This window comes from Plecotus auritus, assembly GCF_963455305.1.
Source record: "Plecotus auritus genome assembly, chromosome: 2".
Taxonomy (NCBI): domain Eukaryota; kingdom Metazoa; phylum Chordata; class Mammalia; order Chiroptera; family Vespertilionidae; genus Plecotus; species Plecotus auritus.
Window position 1 is genome coordinate 73,366,153 of NC_137771.1, and position 15,422 is coordinate 73,381,574.

Sequence of the window (15,422 nt, forward strand, 5' to 3'; positions counted from 1 at the left end):
ATCCTGAGATTTTAAGATTGTGGGACAATGAGTACTTCTCAGAGGAGTTTTAGGACTTCTAGAGAAATGAGTTAGATCCAATATTTTGGTGCTTTCCCTCCTGACACGCTATTTAGATAATAGTAAAGAAATATAAAAGCTATAACCCCTCAAGGAGGAGACAACAGCAGAGGATAAAAGACAACAGATTTTTGAATAATGGAAAGCAGACGATGGACTTCCAGGTTAAGATAGCAGATTGATACACACATCTCATTTTGCTACCTCCCCAAACTCTACTAAAACAAGGATAAAGAAAAATTTTCCTTGTTCTTTTGTTCTGCTTTTAGAACACAAACCATAAGGTCAGAGAGAATGGAAAAAGAGACAAGAGAACCACAATTTTAGAAGGTGGAAGGAAAATGGATGAGTGGTAACTAAGTAGTCAAAGACAGCCAAATGAGTCAGCAGTGCTAACAACTAGGAACAAACCCAGTTTACACTACAGAATCCTCAAAAGGCCTAGGAACAACCAGAACAAAGAGAGGAAGGGAAGACTAAAGTAAGAAAGGACCAGGCACAGGCTTTTTAAACATTTTAGAAACTTACACCCCATCCTTCCTCCAAGTTGCTGCCTAGCCCGCCCTCAATGCATCAGCTGATTGGAGATTTATTCTCTTAGGAAGGTAACCCATACATGGTGGAACACACATAGGTATCCTAACAAGAAGAAACAAATTATGTGATCCTATATATACTAAGTGCTCTATGACTTATTACCCAGCCCTCTCTTCGTGAGTTCCCAGATCACTGGAACCAGAACTCTGCCCTTCAAACAGAAAACTGGAAGATATGCTCTGGGAAATCTGACTGAGAAAAAAGAAACACAGAGACACTGAAAGTAGCCTCAAAGAGTCCGCCAAACCAATGGTTTCAATCTTAGCCACACAATGGGCAGACTTAGAAAATATGGATGCTAATCTATGACTATGGCAAAAGAAATCAGAAAACAGCAGTTGCCTCTGAGCAGGGAGTGGGGAATATAGAAGAAAGGAATATGAAGGAATTTTCTAGGGCAAGCATGTCAAACTTGCAGCCCACAACGAATACGCATTAACAATTACTCATTTATTTCAGCCCTTTGTATTCAGCATGTCTCTATTGAAATAAGCCTACATTTCTATAAAAATTAAAGCTTTTGTTTTTTTGTGGCCTACAAACTTAAACCTTGTTTATTTGGCCCGAGTTAGCCTTTAAGTTTGACATGCCTGTTCTAGGGCTTTCACAATGCTTTTTATCGTCAAACTATACACTTAAAATCTGTTTATTTTACTGTATGCAATTTCACCTAATTTTTTAAAAATTATTGTTATCTGGGTCCAACCCCCCAGAAATTCTAAAGTATTTGGTCTAGCAGTAGCATGTGTGTGGAGTGCTTATGCATGTTTTAAAGCTCCCCGTGTGATTGTAATTTGCAGCCAAAGTTCAGAACCACTTTTTAGAGTCTAGATGAGGGGTTCCCAACATGGGGCACACGCCCCTCAAGGGGGCAATTTGATTTTTAAGGCGGACAATTCGAGAATGAGTTATTAACCATGAACGTTTTGCATTTGTTATGGTTCTAGGGCAGGGGTGGGCAAACTTTTTGACTCGAGGGCCACAATGGGTTCTTAGACTGGACCGGAGGGCCGGAACAAAAGCATGGATGGAGTGTTTGTGTGAACTAATATAAATTCAAAGTAAAGGAGCAGAGGGGAGAGCAAGAGAACCCTCCGCTCTTTCGGCTCCGCGGGCCGGATAGAACAGCCGAACGGACCAGATCCGGCCCGCGGGCTATAGTTTGCCCACGGCTGTTCTAGGGGCCTCATATACAGTATATAAATATACTAGAGGCCCGGTGCATGAAAATTCATGCACTGGAGTGGGGGTCCCTCAGCCTGACCTGCCCCCTTCTCACAGTCTGGGAGAACCTCAGGGGTGGGAGGCGACCCGGTGATCAGGGGAAGGCAACGCCCCCATCACACCTCTGCTGCTGCCACTGCCAGCAGCGCAAGCCTTGGCCAGCCCTGGTTACCTGACCCTCGGGCGGCCCTGGGAGGCTGGGCAATCACCATCCGAGGCTTGCCTGTGCCTCGGGCCAGCCCTGGGCAGCTGGGTAGCCAACATCCGAGGCTTGCCTGCACCTCAGGGCAGCCCTAGCTGGCTGGTGGGTTGAGGGGACTGGGGGACTCCGGAGGCAGGTATGCAGAGCGGCCGTGCCATGCACCTGCCACCCCAACGGGGCTGAGGAGACTGGGTGCCGCCATCTTGAGGCTGTTGGCGCCACCATCTTTGAGAGTGTGGCAGTCAATTAGCATATTCCCTCCTTATTGGCTGTGGGCACCACCATCTTTGTGAGAGCATGATGGTCAATGAGCATATTCCCTCTTTATTAGATAGGATATTGTGACATATTTACACATTTCAGTTCTCTGTTATATGTTTTGAAACTTTATTTGCTATTTTTTCATATCACTTCATATTATTAATTTTTTTTAACTATTTCTTAGTGATTTCTTCCTCAGTAGTTCAACTGTCCTTTCATTCTTTTATTTTTCTCTTTCATGGATATTCTTTTGAAGCTTGTTTAGACCAAGTTAATGGCTTTTTAGGCTTCCTCCACATGAATAGGAGCTCACTTTTTTTAAAGAATTATATGTCGCCCTAACCGGTTTGGCTCAGTGTATGGAGCATCGGCCTGTGGACTGAAAGGTCCCAGGTTCGATTCCGGTCAAGGGCATGTACCTTGGTTGGGGGCACATCCCCAGTAGGAGGTGTGCAGGAGGCAGCTGATGGATGTTTCTCTCTCATCGATGTTTCTAACTCTCTATTCCTCTCCCCTCCTCTCTGTAAAAAATCAATAAAATATATTAAAAAAAAAAAAAGAATTATATGTCACAGGGGTCGGGGGAGCATCAGGATTTTAAAGATGCTTGGGTGGGATATGGCCAAAAAAAAAGGTTGGGAACCACTGGTCTAGATTATTAGGGTAAATCTCTAAATCAGTAAGCCCCACTTATAAGCTCAGGGCTTCCAAACAGCCTTTAGTCACCATGCTTAATTATGAAGAAACAATAAAAAAATTAATAGACCTCTGTGGAGGGCCTCTACTGCTGAAACTACACTGAGTGGCCAGATTATTATGATCTCTGAACGCATAATAATCTGGGCACTCTGTGTGTGTGTGTGTGTGTGTGTGTGTGTGTGTGTGTGTGTGTGTATTAGAGGCCCGGTGCATGAATTCGTGCATGGGTGGGGTCCAGCCAGCCTGGCCAGGGGGAGGGGACACGGTTGGCCGGCCTGCCTGCTGGCCGAACTCCTGGTCGAGGGGACAATTTGCATATTAGCATTTTATTATATAGGATATGGACTGAGTGTCAAGATTATTATGCGTTCAGATATCATAATCTGGCCACTCAGTGTATATCAAATAGGAAAAAAAAAGGTAACTTGGGAGAAACTATGCAAGGGAAAGAAAGCTTAAACTACATTTAACATTATCAGGTAAGAGAAGACATGGACATGGCATCCATGAGACAAGAAAAGAGATGGAGGAATAGGTAACTAAGTAAAGGAGGGGAAGCTAAACTTTCAGGTCTGCAGAAGGAAATATTGTCAATAAGTGATTTGCCTCACTAACAGAACCTCAGTAAAGCTCAGCACTTGGAAGTCTCCAATTATACAGTCAGTGGGGGAGAGGTATGGAGCTGAAGAGCAGGTTAGTGATTTAAAGTCTGTACACAAACCCTCCAGTTTCCCTACTCCACCATTCACATATTCTCATTACATTTAATTTGTGGAAACACAGAGACTCCAGACTCAAGAAGAGAAAAGTGATGCTCAAGGGTGAAAGCCAAGGGATTAAGCAGAAGTATAGTGCTCCCCCTTTATCCACCTGCCAGTTTACCCTCCTACCTGCAATAAACCACAGTCTGAAAGTATTAAATGGAAAATTCCAGAAATAAACAATTCGTAAGTTTTAAATTGCACGCCGTTCTGAATAGTGTGATGAAATCATGCACCATCCCACTCTGTCCACTCCATTTCTCCCAGGACATGAATCACCCCTTTGTCCAGTATATTCACGCTGTCTACACAGCCAGACCATTAGTCACTTAGTATCCATCTCAGTTATCAGATCGACTGTGGAAGTATCACAGTGTTCAAGTTACCCTTATTTTATTTAATAATGACCCCAAAGTGCAAGAGTAGTGATGCTGGCAATTCAGATATAAAAATGAAAAGCCGTAAAGTGCTTCCTTTAAGTGAAAAGGTATGCATGTGCAGGGAAAACATAGCACATAGTGTATAGGATTCAGTACTATTCATGTTTCAGGCTCCCACTGGGAGGCCTTGGAAGGTATTCCCTGTGGATAAGGGAGACTACTGTATGTATAGTGAATGGTAGCTCCCACCCACAGACCACGTCCTTTGCCTAGCTCTCACAACACTAAAAGCTGGATGGAGCCCTGACCGGTTTGGCTCAGTGGAGAGAGCACCGGCCTGCAGACTGAAGGGTCCCGGGTTCGATTCCGGTCAAGGGCATGTACCTTGGTTGCGGGCACATCCCCAGTAGGGGGTGTGCAGGAGGTAGCTGATCGATGTTTCTCATCGATGTTTCTAACTCTCTATCCCTCTCCCTTCCTCTCTGTAAAAATCAATAAAATATATATTTTAAAAGCTGGATGGATATTGTACCTCCCCCCAGTTTAATTTAAATGCCCCCTTTGCATGCAGTCAAACCAATTTTTATCATAGCGTTTTTCCTGGTGGAGGACAAAGGTCTTTCTCGAATATCTACAACTCCTCCTAGACCAGTGGTCGGCAAACTCATTAGTCAACAGAGCCGAATATCAACAGTACAACGAATGAAATTTCTTTTGAGAGCCAAATTTTTTAAACTTAAACTTCTTCTAACGCCACTTCTTCAAAATAGACTCGCCCAGGCCGTGGTATTTTGTGGAAGAGCCACACTCAAGGGGCCAAAGAGCCGCATGTGGCTCACGAGCCGCAGTTTGCCGACCACTGTCCTAGACTCTAAGTTTCTTAAGGGGAGCAGCAGCATTTTTTAAATATATATATTTTATTGATTTCAGAGTGGAAGGGAGAGAAAGAGAGAAAGAAACATCAATGATGAAAGAGAATCATTGATCAGCTGCCTCCTGCACACCCACTACTGGGGATGGAGCCTGCAACCCCAGCATGTGCCCTGACTGGGAATCAAACTGTAATCTCCTGGTGCATAGTTCAACGCTCAACCACTGGGCCACACTAGCCAGGCCAGAGCAGCATCTTAATCAGCACTGTATTCCCCAGAGCTTAACACAGTGACTGTCAATATACTAAACACTCTATAAATCTTTAATTGGTCCCAAACACTGGAGATACAATAAATAAATAAATAAAATATAAATAAAAAAATTTTTTAAACCTTGGAAAACTAGAACATACAAAATGTATTTGAAGATTAAAGACTGTTTTTCCAGAGGTCCTCCTACCAAAAAAAAAAATCTGTTTTATTTCTATATACCAGCCACAAATGTTTTTAAATACGATTTATAATAACATCAAAAAATATCAAGTACCTAAGAATAAATATCAAAAGATGTGCAAGATTTTTCCTCTGTAATAAAACATTACTGAGGAAAAATTTAAAAGACCTAACCAAATGGAGGAATATACCATTCTTATAAATTGGAAAGCTCAATGTTGTTAAGATGTCAATTCTTTCCTAATTGATATATAGATTCAATTCTGATTTCCAAAATTTGTAGAAATTAACAAGCAGATAATAAAAAAGTGCCACACATTGCAGAGGGGCAAGGATGGTATAAACGGTGCTGGGTCAAATAGATACCCACAAAGTAAAAAGTGGACCCTGACCCCTTACAATCCAGCTGCAATTTACTGTACATTGATTATACACTTTAAATATGAAAAGTAAAACAAAAGAAAACTTCTATAAAGTAACATAGGAAAGTATCTTCGTATTCTTAGTCTAGGCATAGATTTCTTAAATAGGGTACAAAAAGTAGTAATCATAAAGGAAAAGATTAAGTATATTTCATTAAAATTGAGAATTTCCACTCCTCCAAAAAAGCCATTAAAAGAGTGAGGAGGCAAGATACTGAGTGGAAAAGATAAACTATATATATATATATCTCCCAGGAAGGACTCATGGGAGATACACACACACACACACACACACACACACAACCACAATTACCAAGAAAATGCAAAATCAAACCACACTGGTATATCCCAGAACAGCAAAAGTTTTAAGAAAGTGACAAGCATCAGGAAGGATGTGGGGTAACTGGAATATTACTCCCTGCTAATTGGTGCAACCACTTCGGGGAAATGTTCAACCGTGCCGAATATTAAAGTTTTATCATTCACATACCTCACAAACCAACAATTCCACCCCGAGATATGAACCCCAACCAAGTAACGCTCTGTTTCTTGATCTGTAATGGTACAGTTAGGGAAAATTCTTTACCTGCACACTTAGGATTGTGCACTTTTTTCTATACATCATACTTCGATGAGTTTTCTAAGATTTCTTTGGCACGAAGTTCTCAGACACCTAAGGCTAGTATTTTAGAACAGAAAAGGAGCTTCTTGTGAACTCCAAAACTAATAAAATGAAAAATAGCTATTAACATTATCAGCCCAGAACAAAGGTAAAACCTACCAACAGATAATTTTTCTTGATCTTCGGGAAGCACTGGGATTTCTTTCTTTTCAGCAAAGAAAGGAGTTTATTATTCTACACTGTACCCCAAAGAAAAGCCATCTGTGCAAGAAAATGCTGCTTTTCGAAATCACCTCTAAAAGCAATGGGTGGGAGAAAAGCGAAGGAACGAACCATTCCAAAAGTTTTCATTAACTCTTTGGTGAAAGGATGTCAACTGAGTTAGATCTAAGACAACCGAAAGACACAAAGAAATCACAGCAACTCTAAGCGAACACCAACACCACAATCCAACCTCCCGGAAATTCTGCGGTTAAGCTGAGGCTTGCCCCGCTAGTCATAAGGTGATTCAGTGATGGCTACAGCCGCTCCCCAAGAGCATCCTTGGGAGGCACCTGGCTTGCGCATCACCTGCCTGGACACTCGGCCTCGCGCAGAATCCCGGAGGCCAAAAAAAGACGCTACCTTTGCTAGGGGCGCGGGCGGTCTCGCCCCGTCAGGTCACCCAGAGGGAATGGACTTCTGCCTGAAGGGCGGGCATGCGAGGACAGTACCCCCCCACCACGGGATTTTCGAGGAAGCGCCCCGAAGCTGCCCCATCCCTCCACCTCCCACTGGCGCATTTCTTCCCCAGCTCCCCAGGGAAAAATGTCCCGGGCCGCAGCGGCCACAGAGAACTTAGGCCCCGGCGGCGCCGGACGCGCCCGCCCCGCTCGCGCCTCAAGTTTGGTGACGGCCCCCACCGCGCGACTCGGCCCCGCCGTGCACCCCGCGGAACCCGGGCACGCGGCCCGCCCGGCTGGCGGGGCACCTCTCACCTTGGAAACGTTGGCTGGACTCCGCGGTAAACATTAACTTCCCATCCAGCCGGCAGCCGCGCCGCCGCGTCCCCGCGCCTCGGCCCCGCTCCCAGCTCTGCGGGCCGCCCTCCCGCCCTCTCTGGAGCGCCGCGCGCACTCTGGAGCTCAAGGGCGCCTCCGACCCTCACGCACCCCTCCCGGCGCCACCACTGTCTCCACAACGCGACCCCGATCCTGCAGGCGCGCGGGTTCCTCCGGGGTCCGGCCCGGCCGCGTCAGGGAAGCCCAGAGCGCAGGCGCGGCAGGGCCTTAAAGAGCCCGGGCCGCCTCTACCGCATAAAAGGTTCGAGCAGGTTAGGGGCCGGGCTGGCCGAGAAAAGGAGAAGCCGAAGCGATTGGACCGTCGGGAACGGGGGCGGAGAAATCCCGCTCCCTCCTCCGCCTTTTTCAAAGCACCAACCCTCGGTCCTACAAATTGCTGACTTCCTCTGTCTCTTAGAACCACCCCCGCATGTGAGAGCTGCACCGGGCACACCACTCCGGAGCCCGAAGCGACCCCGCGCTTGGGGCCGCGGGCCTCGCACCGCCACACCGTCCGCGCGCCTGCCTCCCAGGCCGCGGCACCGATGCAGATGCGCAGGTTTCCAAAGGCTGCCGGAGCTCCCCGAGAGGTGACCTAGGTCTCTGTCACAAACAATAATCAATTTGTAAATGGCACTTGTGGTTGCAAATCACTCTACCATCAGTCCACTCGACTCGCTGGGTTTCTGCAGTCCCGCAGGGGGGCAGAACCTGGGAACAAACATGTGAGGTCCAGCCGGGCAGCCGTCCAATATCAACCAGGAAATTCTTAGAAGGAAAGAACGTACTTAGTAGAAACAACCTACTAATTCTGGTCTAATCCCAGGAAAAACAAGCAAGAAAAACAATAAAGGCAATCTAAATTACTTTAATGATACATTTATTTTTTTAATTTTAAAAAATGCCCTATAACAATAATTACACATTTAGAAGTGACAAAATGTTAGTAATTATCAGCACAAAAAAAAAACCTCCAAAATTATTTTCTAACTTAATTTTATAATCTCCAGATGGGGTTCCACTGTAATAAACATTTCAAAAAAAAGGAAAACTCCATATTTTTAACAAGATTGATAAACACCAAAAAGTAGTAAGTTCCACCCAGTTAAAATTTTAAAAGCTTGAAATTCTATGAGGCAAATTTTTCCATAACTTTAAACTATGTCATTATGTGAAGTTAATTTCAATTAATTTAATTGCAACTGAATCCATCCTATATAATAAAAGGCTAATATGCAATCCACCTAAGGGCGGAATGACCGGTTGCTATGACGTGCACTAACCACCAGGGGGCAGATGCTCAACGAATGGAGCTGCCCCCTGGTGATCAGTGCGCTCCCACAGGGGGAGCGCCGCTCAGCCAGAAGCCAGGCTCATGGCTGGCAAGCGCAGTGGTGGCGGCGGGAGCCTCTCCTGCCTCCATGGCAGCACTAAGGACCCCTTGGTGGACATCCCCCGAGGGGTCCCGGACTACAAGAGGGCACAGGCTGGGCTGAGGGACTCCCCCCACCCACCCCCTGTTGCATGAATGTCGTGCACCAGGCCTCTAGTCTTGTATAAGAAACCTAAGACACTTGATAATCTACCTCTCCCTCCTATTTTTCATCTATCAGAAAATCCTATTGATTTTACCTCCCAAATTTTCCTTGAATTTGTTATCTTCTATCTTTTCCATCACCATCCTAATCTAAACTACCTTTGGGGGGAGAGGGAATACTAATCTAGTCATCTAGTTGGTTTATTCACATGCTTCTTGCCCCTCTTTAATGTCATCTTCACATAGGCTATGTAAGGCTACATCACCCTGTCATTTCCCAGCATAGACCACTTCTATAGCTTCCCATTCTCTGAGACAAAACCCCTTAACTAACCAAGCCCTGCATAGTCAGGTGCCTTGCCCACCTCTCGACTTCTTCTCACTGCTCATGATAGGGAAAATGTGACATTTTGGGGGGCTTGCAATCTGAATCTAGTCACTGCCCCTTTAATTATCTGGTCCTGCAAGACCTGTTTACCCAAAATACTACTCCCATTTTAGAGAGGCCATAAACCATCCCCAGACGGAGTTATCAGTGCTGGTGCCAGGCCAGGCCTTGAGATGTGGTCCCACTGCCCCCATCCCAGCACATGGGCTTTTTGCAAAGCCCACAAAAGGTCCGGAAGTATAATCCATATTTGGCAGACAAAGAAACCAAAGGGGTATAAAGGGAAAGCTTTCTCCATATTGGGGGGGCTCAGGATTTGGAGAGAAACAGACTCCCCGCAGTCACTGTACCGGTACATGTGAAATGTCTGAAAATAAATGGGTTTTTTCCTGTGCCTCCAGTACTCCTGCGTATTTTTCAGTCGCCTGGTAAATTCTGTAACACTCAGGCCACATTCCATTTTGCTGTCCCTGTTCCAGCCACACTGGTCTCTTCCAATCCCTCAAAATTTCCTCTTTCCACAGAGCTTTTGCATGTGCTTTGTTTGCTCTGTACCTGGAAAGCTCTTCAACCCTCATTCTTCTGATTTCAGCTCTAATATCTAACTCTGAGAAGCACCTTCAGAGTGCTTTGGTAACTTCCTAATACACTGCACTGACACTAATTGTATGACTATTTTGGTGAATTTTTGCTTCCCCTGCTAGACTACTACCTCCATAAAGCCTGGAACTTGGTTTTCTTTGGTTCATAGTTGTATTTCCATAGTTGTTCAATACATATTTGTTTAATCAATGAATGAGTCTAATAGAACGCTACAACTTGAACAACATGTGACTTAAAGGTTACGTATGTCATAGAAGGGCAAACGGTCACAATTTGACATTTGAAATCAGAGTCTAAAAAGAACTCCAGCTACTTTAAAAGTGACTTTATATCTTTTTAGCTGGGTTGTCACAGATTCTTTGGGTAACCTTCAAACCTGAGTTCTCAAAGCACTTTATATAAACCCCTGAATGTGATAGCTATGAAACTAATAACATTGGTTGCTCCAACGGAGGAAGATTGGGTGACTAGAGGACAGCCTGGGAAGGAGACTTGACTGCCTGCCCTTTTGTACCTTTTTAATTTCAAACTATTAAATATACTACCTATTCAAAAGTAAATAAATCACGCAAAGAATGCACACTGTATGATTCTACTTGTTTGAAATTCTAGAAAAGGCAAAACTAATAATTGCTGAAAAAATCATAACTGGTTGCCTCTGGCCCAGAATTGATGGGGAAGGAACATGAGGGAAATTTCTGGGTGATAAACACGGTCTATATCTTGATAGGGTGTGAATTACACAGGGATATTCACTTTGTCAAAAACGTACAGTTCACATTTAATGTAAATTTTACCTAAAAACTGTATAAAATAAATAACATCTATTATTTTTAAAATAAGCTAACACACAAGTTGAGGACTCTCTGTGTATGAGTATTGGCTAAGGGCTGTACCTACATTATTTCTGTTAGTCTTCATACTGTCCTCATGAGGCAGTTATTATTATTACCCCCTTGCATATGAGAAAACTAAGACTTAATAAATACCAAGTAACTTGCCCCTATTTTTACGAGTGGAAAATGGTGGGGCAGGGCTTTAACCCAGTTCGTCTCATGCCAGTAGTGGTTTAGTATATTACTTACCCTCAAGAACTTTGCAATTATTGAAATCATATTGTGTCTTAGCCTTCACAGTAGCCCCAGCACTTTGCATAGTACCTTTTCAGTATATAATGAATAAATGATAAAGAACAAGCTTGGTGTTGATTTTATTGGTACAAATTATATGTTTTTCATTAATACTGTGTGTGTAGTCTAGTCTAAATAATCAGCACCGCTGTGCTAAGTTCCTTAGATGTATTATCTCAAATGAGGTCATTGGCCTGAGGAGACAAGCTTGTACCATTAGCTCTGAGCTCCCAATACTACCCCTCATTTATTCCTTTCCTTCACTCACCCTGAGCTCATCAATTTATTTGATGAAACAGCTTACACTTTGATTTTTTTCACTGAAATAGCTAAATCTAACCAGAGAAATAGCTCATTCTAACCTCTCACAAGCACTTGAGCACTTGCGTAAGTGAAATTCCATTGTGTGAATTCCACACCACCGCCACCTCTGCTCCAGCTCTCTGCCACTCGGCTCTTCACTGTCTGGAACTTCGAACTACAATAGAGGATAGAGGCAGAATGGGTGCAGTGAGCAGTGCCTCCTCAGAGAAGTTTAACTTAAGGTAAATTCACTTGGCAATTCAAAGTTGTCTGTGTTCAAATGCTGCACACACTCAGCATTGCTTTGTGTCACTGTCACAGAAAGGAAGGTCTGAGCTCTATCTCTAAATCTGGCAAGAACACCATGCTCTCAACGGCCAAAGGTGTTTTATAAGTCAGCCTTGTGAACCTCATTGCTCAAGAAACGGAAAGCAAGGGAGCCATTCCCCTGGGACGCAAAAACTGTCCAGGGTACAGAAGAGGAACTCACCAGTGGAGTCAAGCCACTGATGAATAACACCCCACCCTCACCCTGGGCAGCTAGCATTTGGGGCTTCCTTGGAGAACCAGGACCTATCAGTGACCTTCTAGGATTGCTGTGTCCAAAACAGCATGTGACTATTTATGTTTAAACTTCAATTAAAAGTTCAGTTTCTCTCACACATTTCAAGTCAAGTGCTCAATAATAGCCACAGGTGGCCACTAGCTACTATCTTGCACAGCACCAATACAGAACATTTCCATCCGTCAGAAAGTTCTCTTGGCAGCACTATTCTAGAAAAAGGAAACAACACTCCATTGAGACTCGCAGCTAATGTTCAAATATGTTTTTTTGCTTTGGGAAAAAGAAGGCCAACAATAAAATAGCCAACAAAGCAATAACTCTTGGCTCATTGCTTTCCACACACGATAGCAAAAGGCAATCAAGCACAAAAGCTGTGGCCTCTCCATGTATTGAGATTCTAAGAATGGCTTTAGCCTCACCAGTTTACCTCCATCACATTCCACTGTTTGCGAGGCTCATTATCTTAGGAAAGAAGACAATTCTGTTGACATCCCTTGGCACTTGTATACAGGTGGAAACTAGATCTGCCATAGTTGTGGTGAAGAACAGGCCCTCTGGCTCTGGAGTTTGGACATGGTTTCTTTATGTGATATTAAGATATTCACACTATCAACCCAATACAGCTTTTGAAGTTGTGCCACCAAAATGGGACATCAATTGCCAGTTTCCACCCCACCCATCAAAATGAGTTCATTCTTTTCTTGACTTTCTGAAATATCTATTTTAAAGCAAGGTAAAATTTAGTGCAACTAGAGTAGTAATTCCACTTAAACTTTCCAATTATCTGGGAGTTATTAGTAGCCTCTGTATTAATGCAAGTGACTAGATTATGACCTGAAATTTCAAGTGTGCTTGCCAAAGGTGTGCTTAGCCTCTTCAAGCTCCAAACTTCTCATCCATAAACTGGAGATAATAATAACAATATCTACTTAAGTACTAAAGTGACAATAAAAAAAAAGTCATATATGCAAGGCACAAAGCATTCAACAAATGGAAGCTATTATAATTGCTATTATCCAAAGCCACAAAACACCAACGTGCAAAATTTAAAAGACAGATTTTAAAAAAATGACTCTGAAGTACATAAATCCTGACTTTACCTGCTAATTGTCTGGCTTTTATCCTCCGTAAGCTTCAGTTTCTTAATCAGGCAACTAAGGATAAGAGTTGCTAACAACAGATGTGTTGGTGAAATGTGTTATTTTATGTGAAAATGATTTAATAACACTAAGTCAAGTACAAATTTCTGGCCCAACTCCACAAAAATGATAAGGAAGCTATGTTAGGAAGGTGTTGCTTTACAGTAAAATTAATTTAGCTTTTATTATGGACTGCACTCCTCAACATGACTGGGAAGCAACCACTGCCGATGTCATCGCTGAAAAGCCACACAATCATCAACATTGCCATCAAATAGAATTTGTGAGCTAATACAGTGGTAACCAGTCATCTTAGTCAGCTACTCTTTTTCTCCACATGAGAAATTTGAAGCCTGTACAGACATGTCAGGTCTCCTCTGAGAATGTGCATTCGAAAAAGATAGCCAGCAGGCACTTACAGCAAAGAGAGGAATGCTATTGAATTACAAAAAGTCAGTTACTAATAGACCTTTCTTACAGGCGTGGAATTAAACCTAACACTTCATAAATTCTTGTTCATCACTCGAATGGCCACAATACAATGAGATAATATTCTTAAAATAAAACTGAAGAAATGTTAACAAGCTGTTCCTGTGTTTTGAAGATTTAGAGAAGAAAAAAAACCCTAACTCAATAACAAAATATTTCCTGTTGCAGTAATTACATTTTTATGTGTTAATGTAAAATTAAATGTTGTTTTAGGCATTTACCTTTTTCCCCCTAGAGTTTCTAAAGGCAGCAGTCATTTTGGTGGTAACCATGATAAGCAGAGAAAACAGAGAGACCAGGGATTTGAGTGGAATTTATAGCTGACTCATAGGGAGTGTTTACAACGACATTGCCACTGGGATCCACCCACTTTACACCCTTTCATTTCCACCCTACGCATTTGTTAGATAGAACCTTTAGGAGAAGCTAGGAATGTGGAGGACTAGGAAAGCAGTAACCAAAGTTGTTTGGTCTTAGGAGTGCTAATTGATTTGGTTTTTCTTCCTCCTTTCTCCCTCCCTCCCTCCTTTTCTTCCTTTCTTTCTTTTTCCTTCCTTCAGTGACCTGATTCGTCTCCAAATGACAACTCTATATTAACTGTTAATGTGTTTGGGGTGCTGATACTGAGACATTGGCTACCCGTTTCCATATATTAGGTAGTTTCAACTCTTAGAACTGGATGCTAGACAGAAATATTAATTAGGGTGAAATTTATTTTCTGGTTATGTTTTTACTCCTTAGCTGAGGTTATAGAACACTGCAGGCTTTTGTGTTCTAGAAATGGGTGTTGCATTTGTGTTACTCAAGGCTATTAACTGAGAATTCACTATAAAATACAGAAGCAAGTGATATACTAGCACCTTGTGAGAGACATCAAAATAACACTATTCCATTCTCCATTATTATTTCATTCTCTTGAAAGAGATCTGATAAAGTATATTGGTTTTTAAAGAAAGTCTCTCTACTAATGATAGCTTTTTAAAAAAATATTTCCCCTGTCCCTTTTTTATTTTGGAAATTATTTTTTTCTTGAGTTTATTGGGGTGACATTGATTAATAAAATTATATAGGTTTCAAGTGTACAATTCTGTAATATATCATCTATATATTGTATTGTGTGTTCACCACCCAAAGTCAAGTCTCCTTCCATCACCATTTATTGCATACTCTCCTACCTGCCCTCAACCCCCCTTGACCCTCTGGTAATCACCATACTATTATCTGTGTCTCTGAGTTTTTTTTTTGTTTGTTTAATCTTTTCACTGTTTTGACTACATCCCCCCAAAACCATTCCCTCTGATAGCTGTCAGTCTGTTCTCTGTATCTATGAGTATCTTTCTATTTTGCTTCATTGTTTGCTTTGTTCATTAGACTCCACATATAAGTGAACTCATATGGTTTTTGTCTCTCTGACTGGCTAATTTCACTTAGCATAATGTTCTCCAGGTCCATCATGCTGTTGCAAAAGAAAGATTTCCTTCTTTTTTAGAGCTGAGTAGTATTCCATTCTATAAATGTACCACAGCTTTCTTATCCACTCATCTACTGATGGGCACTTAGGCTGCTTCCAAATCTTGGCTATTATAAATAACGCTGCAGTGAACATAGGGGTGCATATATTCTTTCGAATTAGTGTTTTGGGTTTCTTAAGATATATTCCAAGATGTGGAATCAC

The 15,422-nt window shown here is 42.7% G+C and overlaps 1 protein-coding gene across 4 annotated transcripts in view; it reads right to left on the reverse strand.

Annotated features, from left to right (window-relative positions):
* The window catches only part of EVI5 (ecotropic viral integration site 5), a 207,545-nt gene extending 193,514 nt beyond the window's left edge, over positions 1-14,031 (reverse strand). For 3 of the 4 annotated variants that reach the window (XM_080655654.1, XM_080655652.1, XM_080655651.1), the window contains exon 1: positions 13,969-14,031. In XM_080655654.1, the coding sequence (XP_080511780.1) occupies positions 13,969-14,019 (51 nt within the window). In that variant the 5' untranslated portion in view covers positions 14,020-14,031. Of the gene's footprint in view, positions 1-7,530; positions 7,887-13,968 lie in introns of those variants that run through there. The other variant, XM_080655653.1, reaches the window with a different exon arrangement.
* Between the last annotated feature and the right edge of the window lie 1,391 nt (positions 14,032-15,422).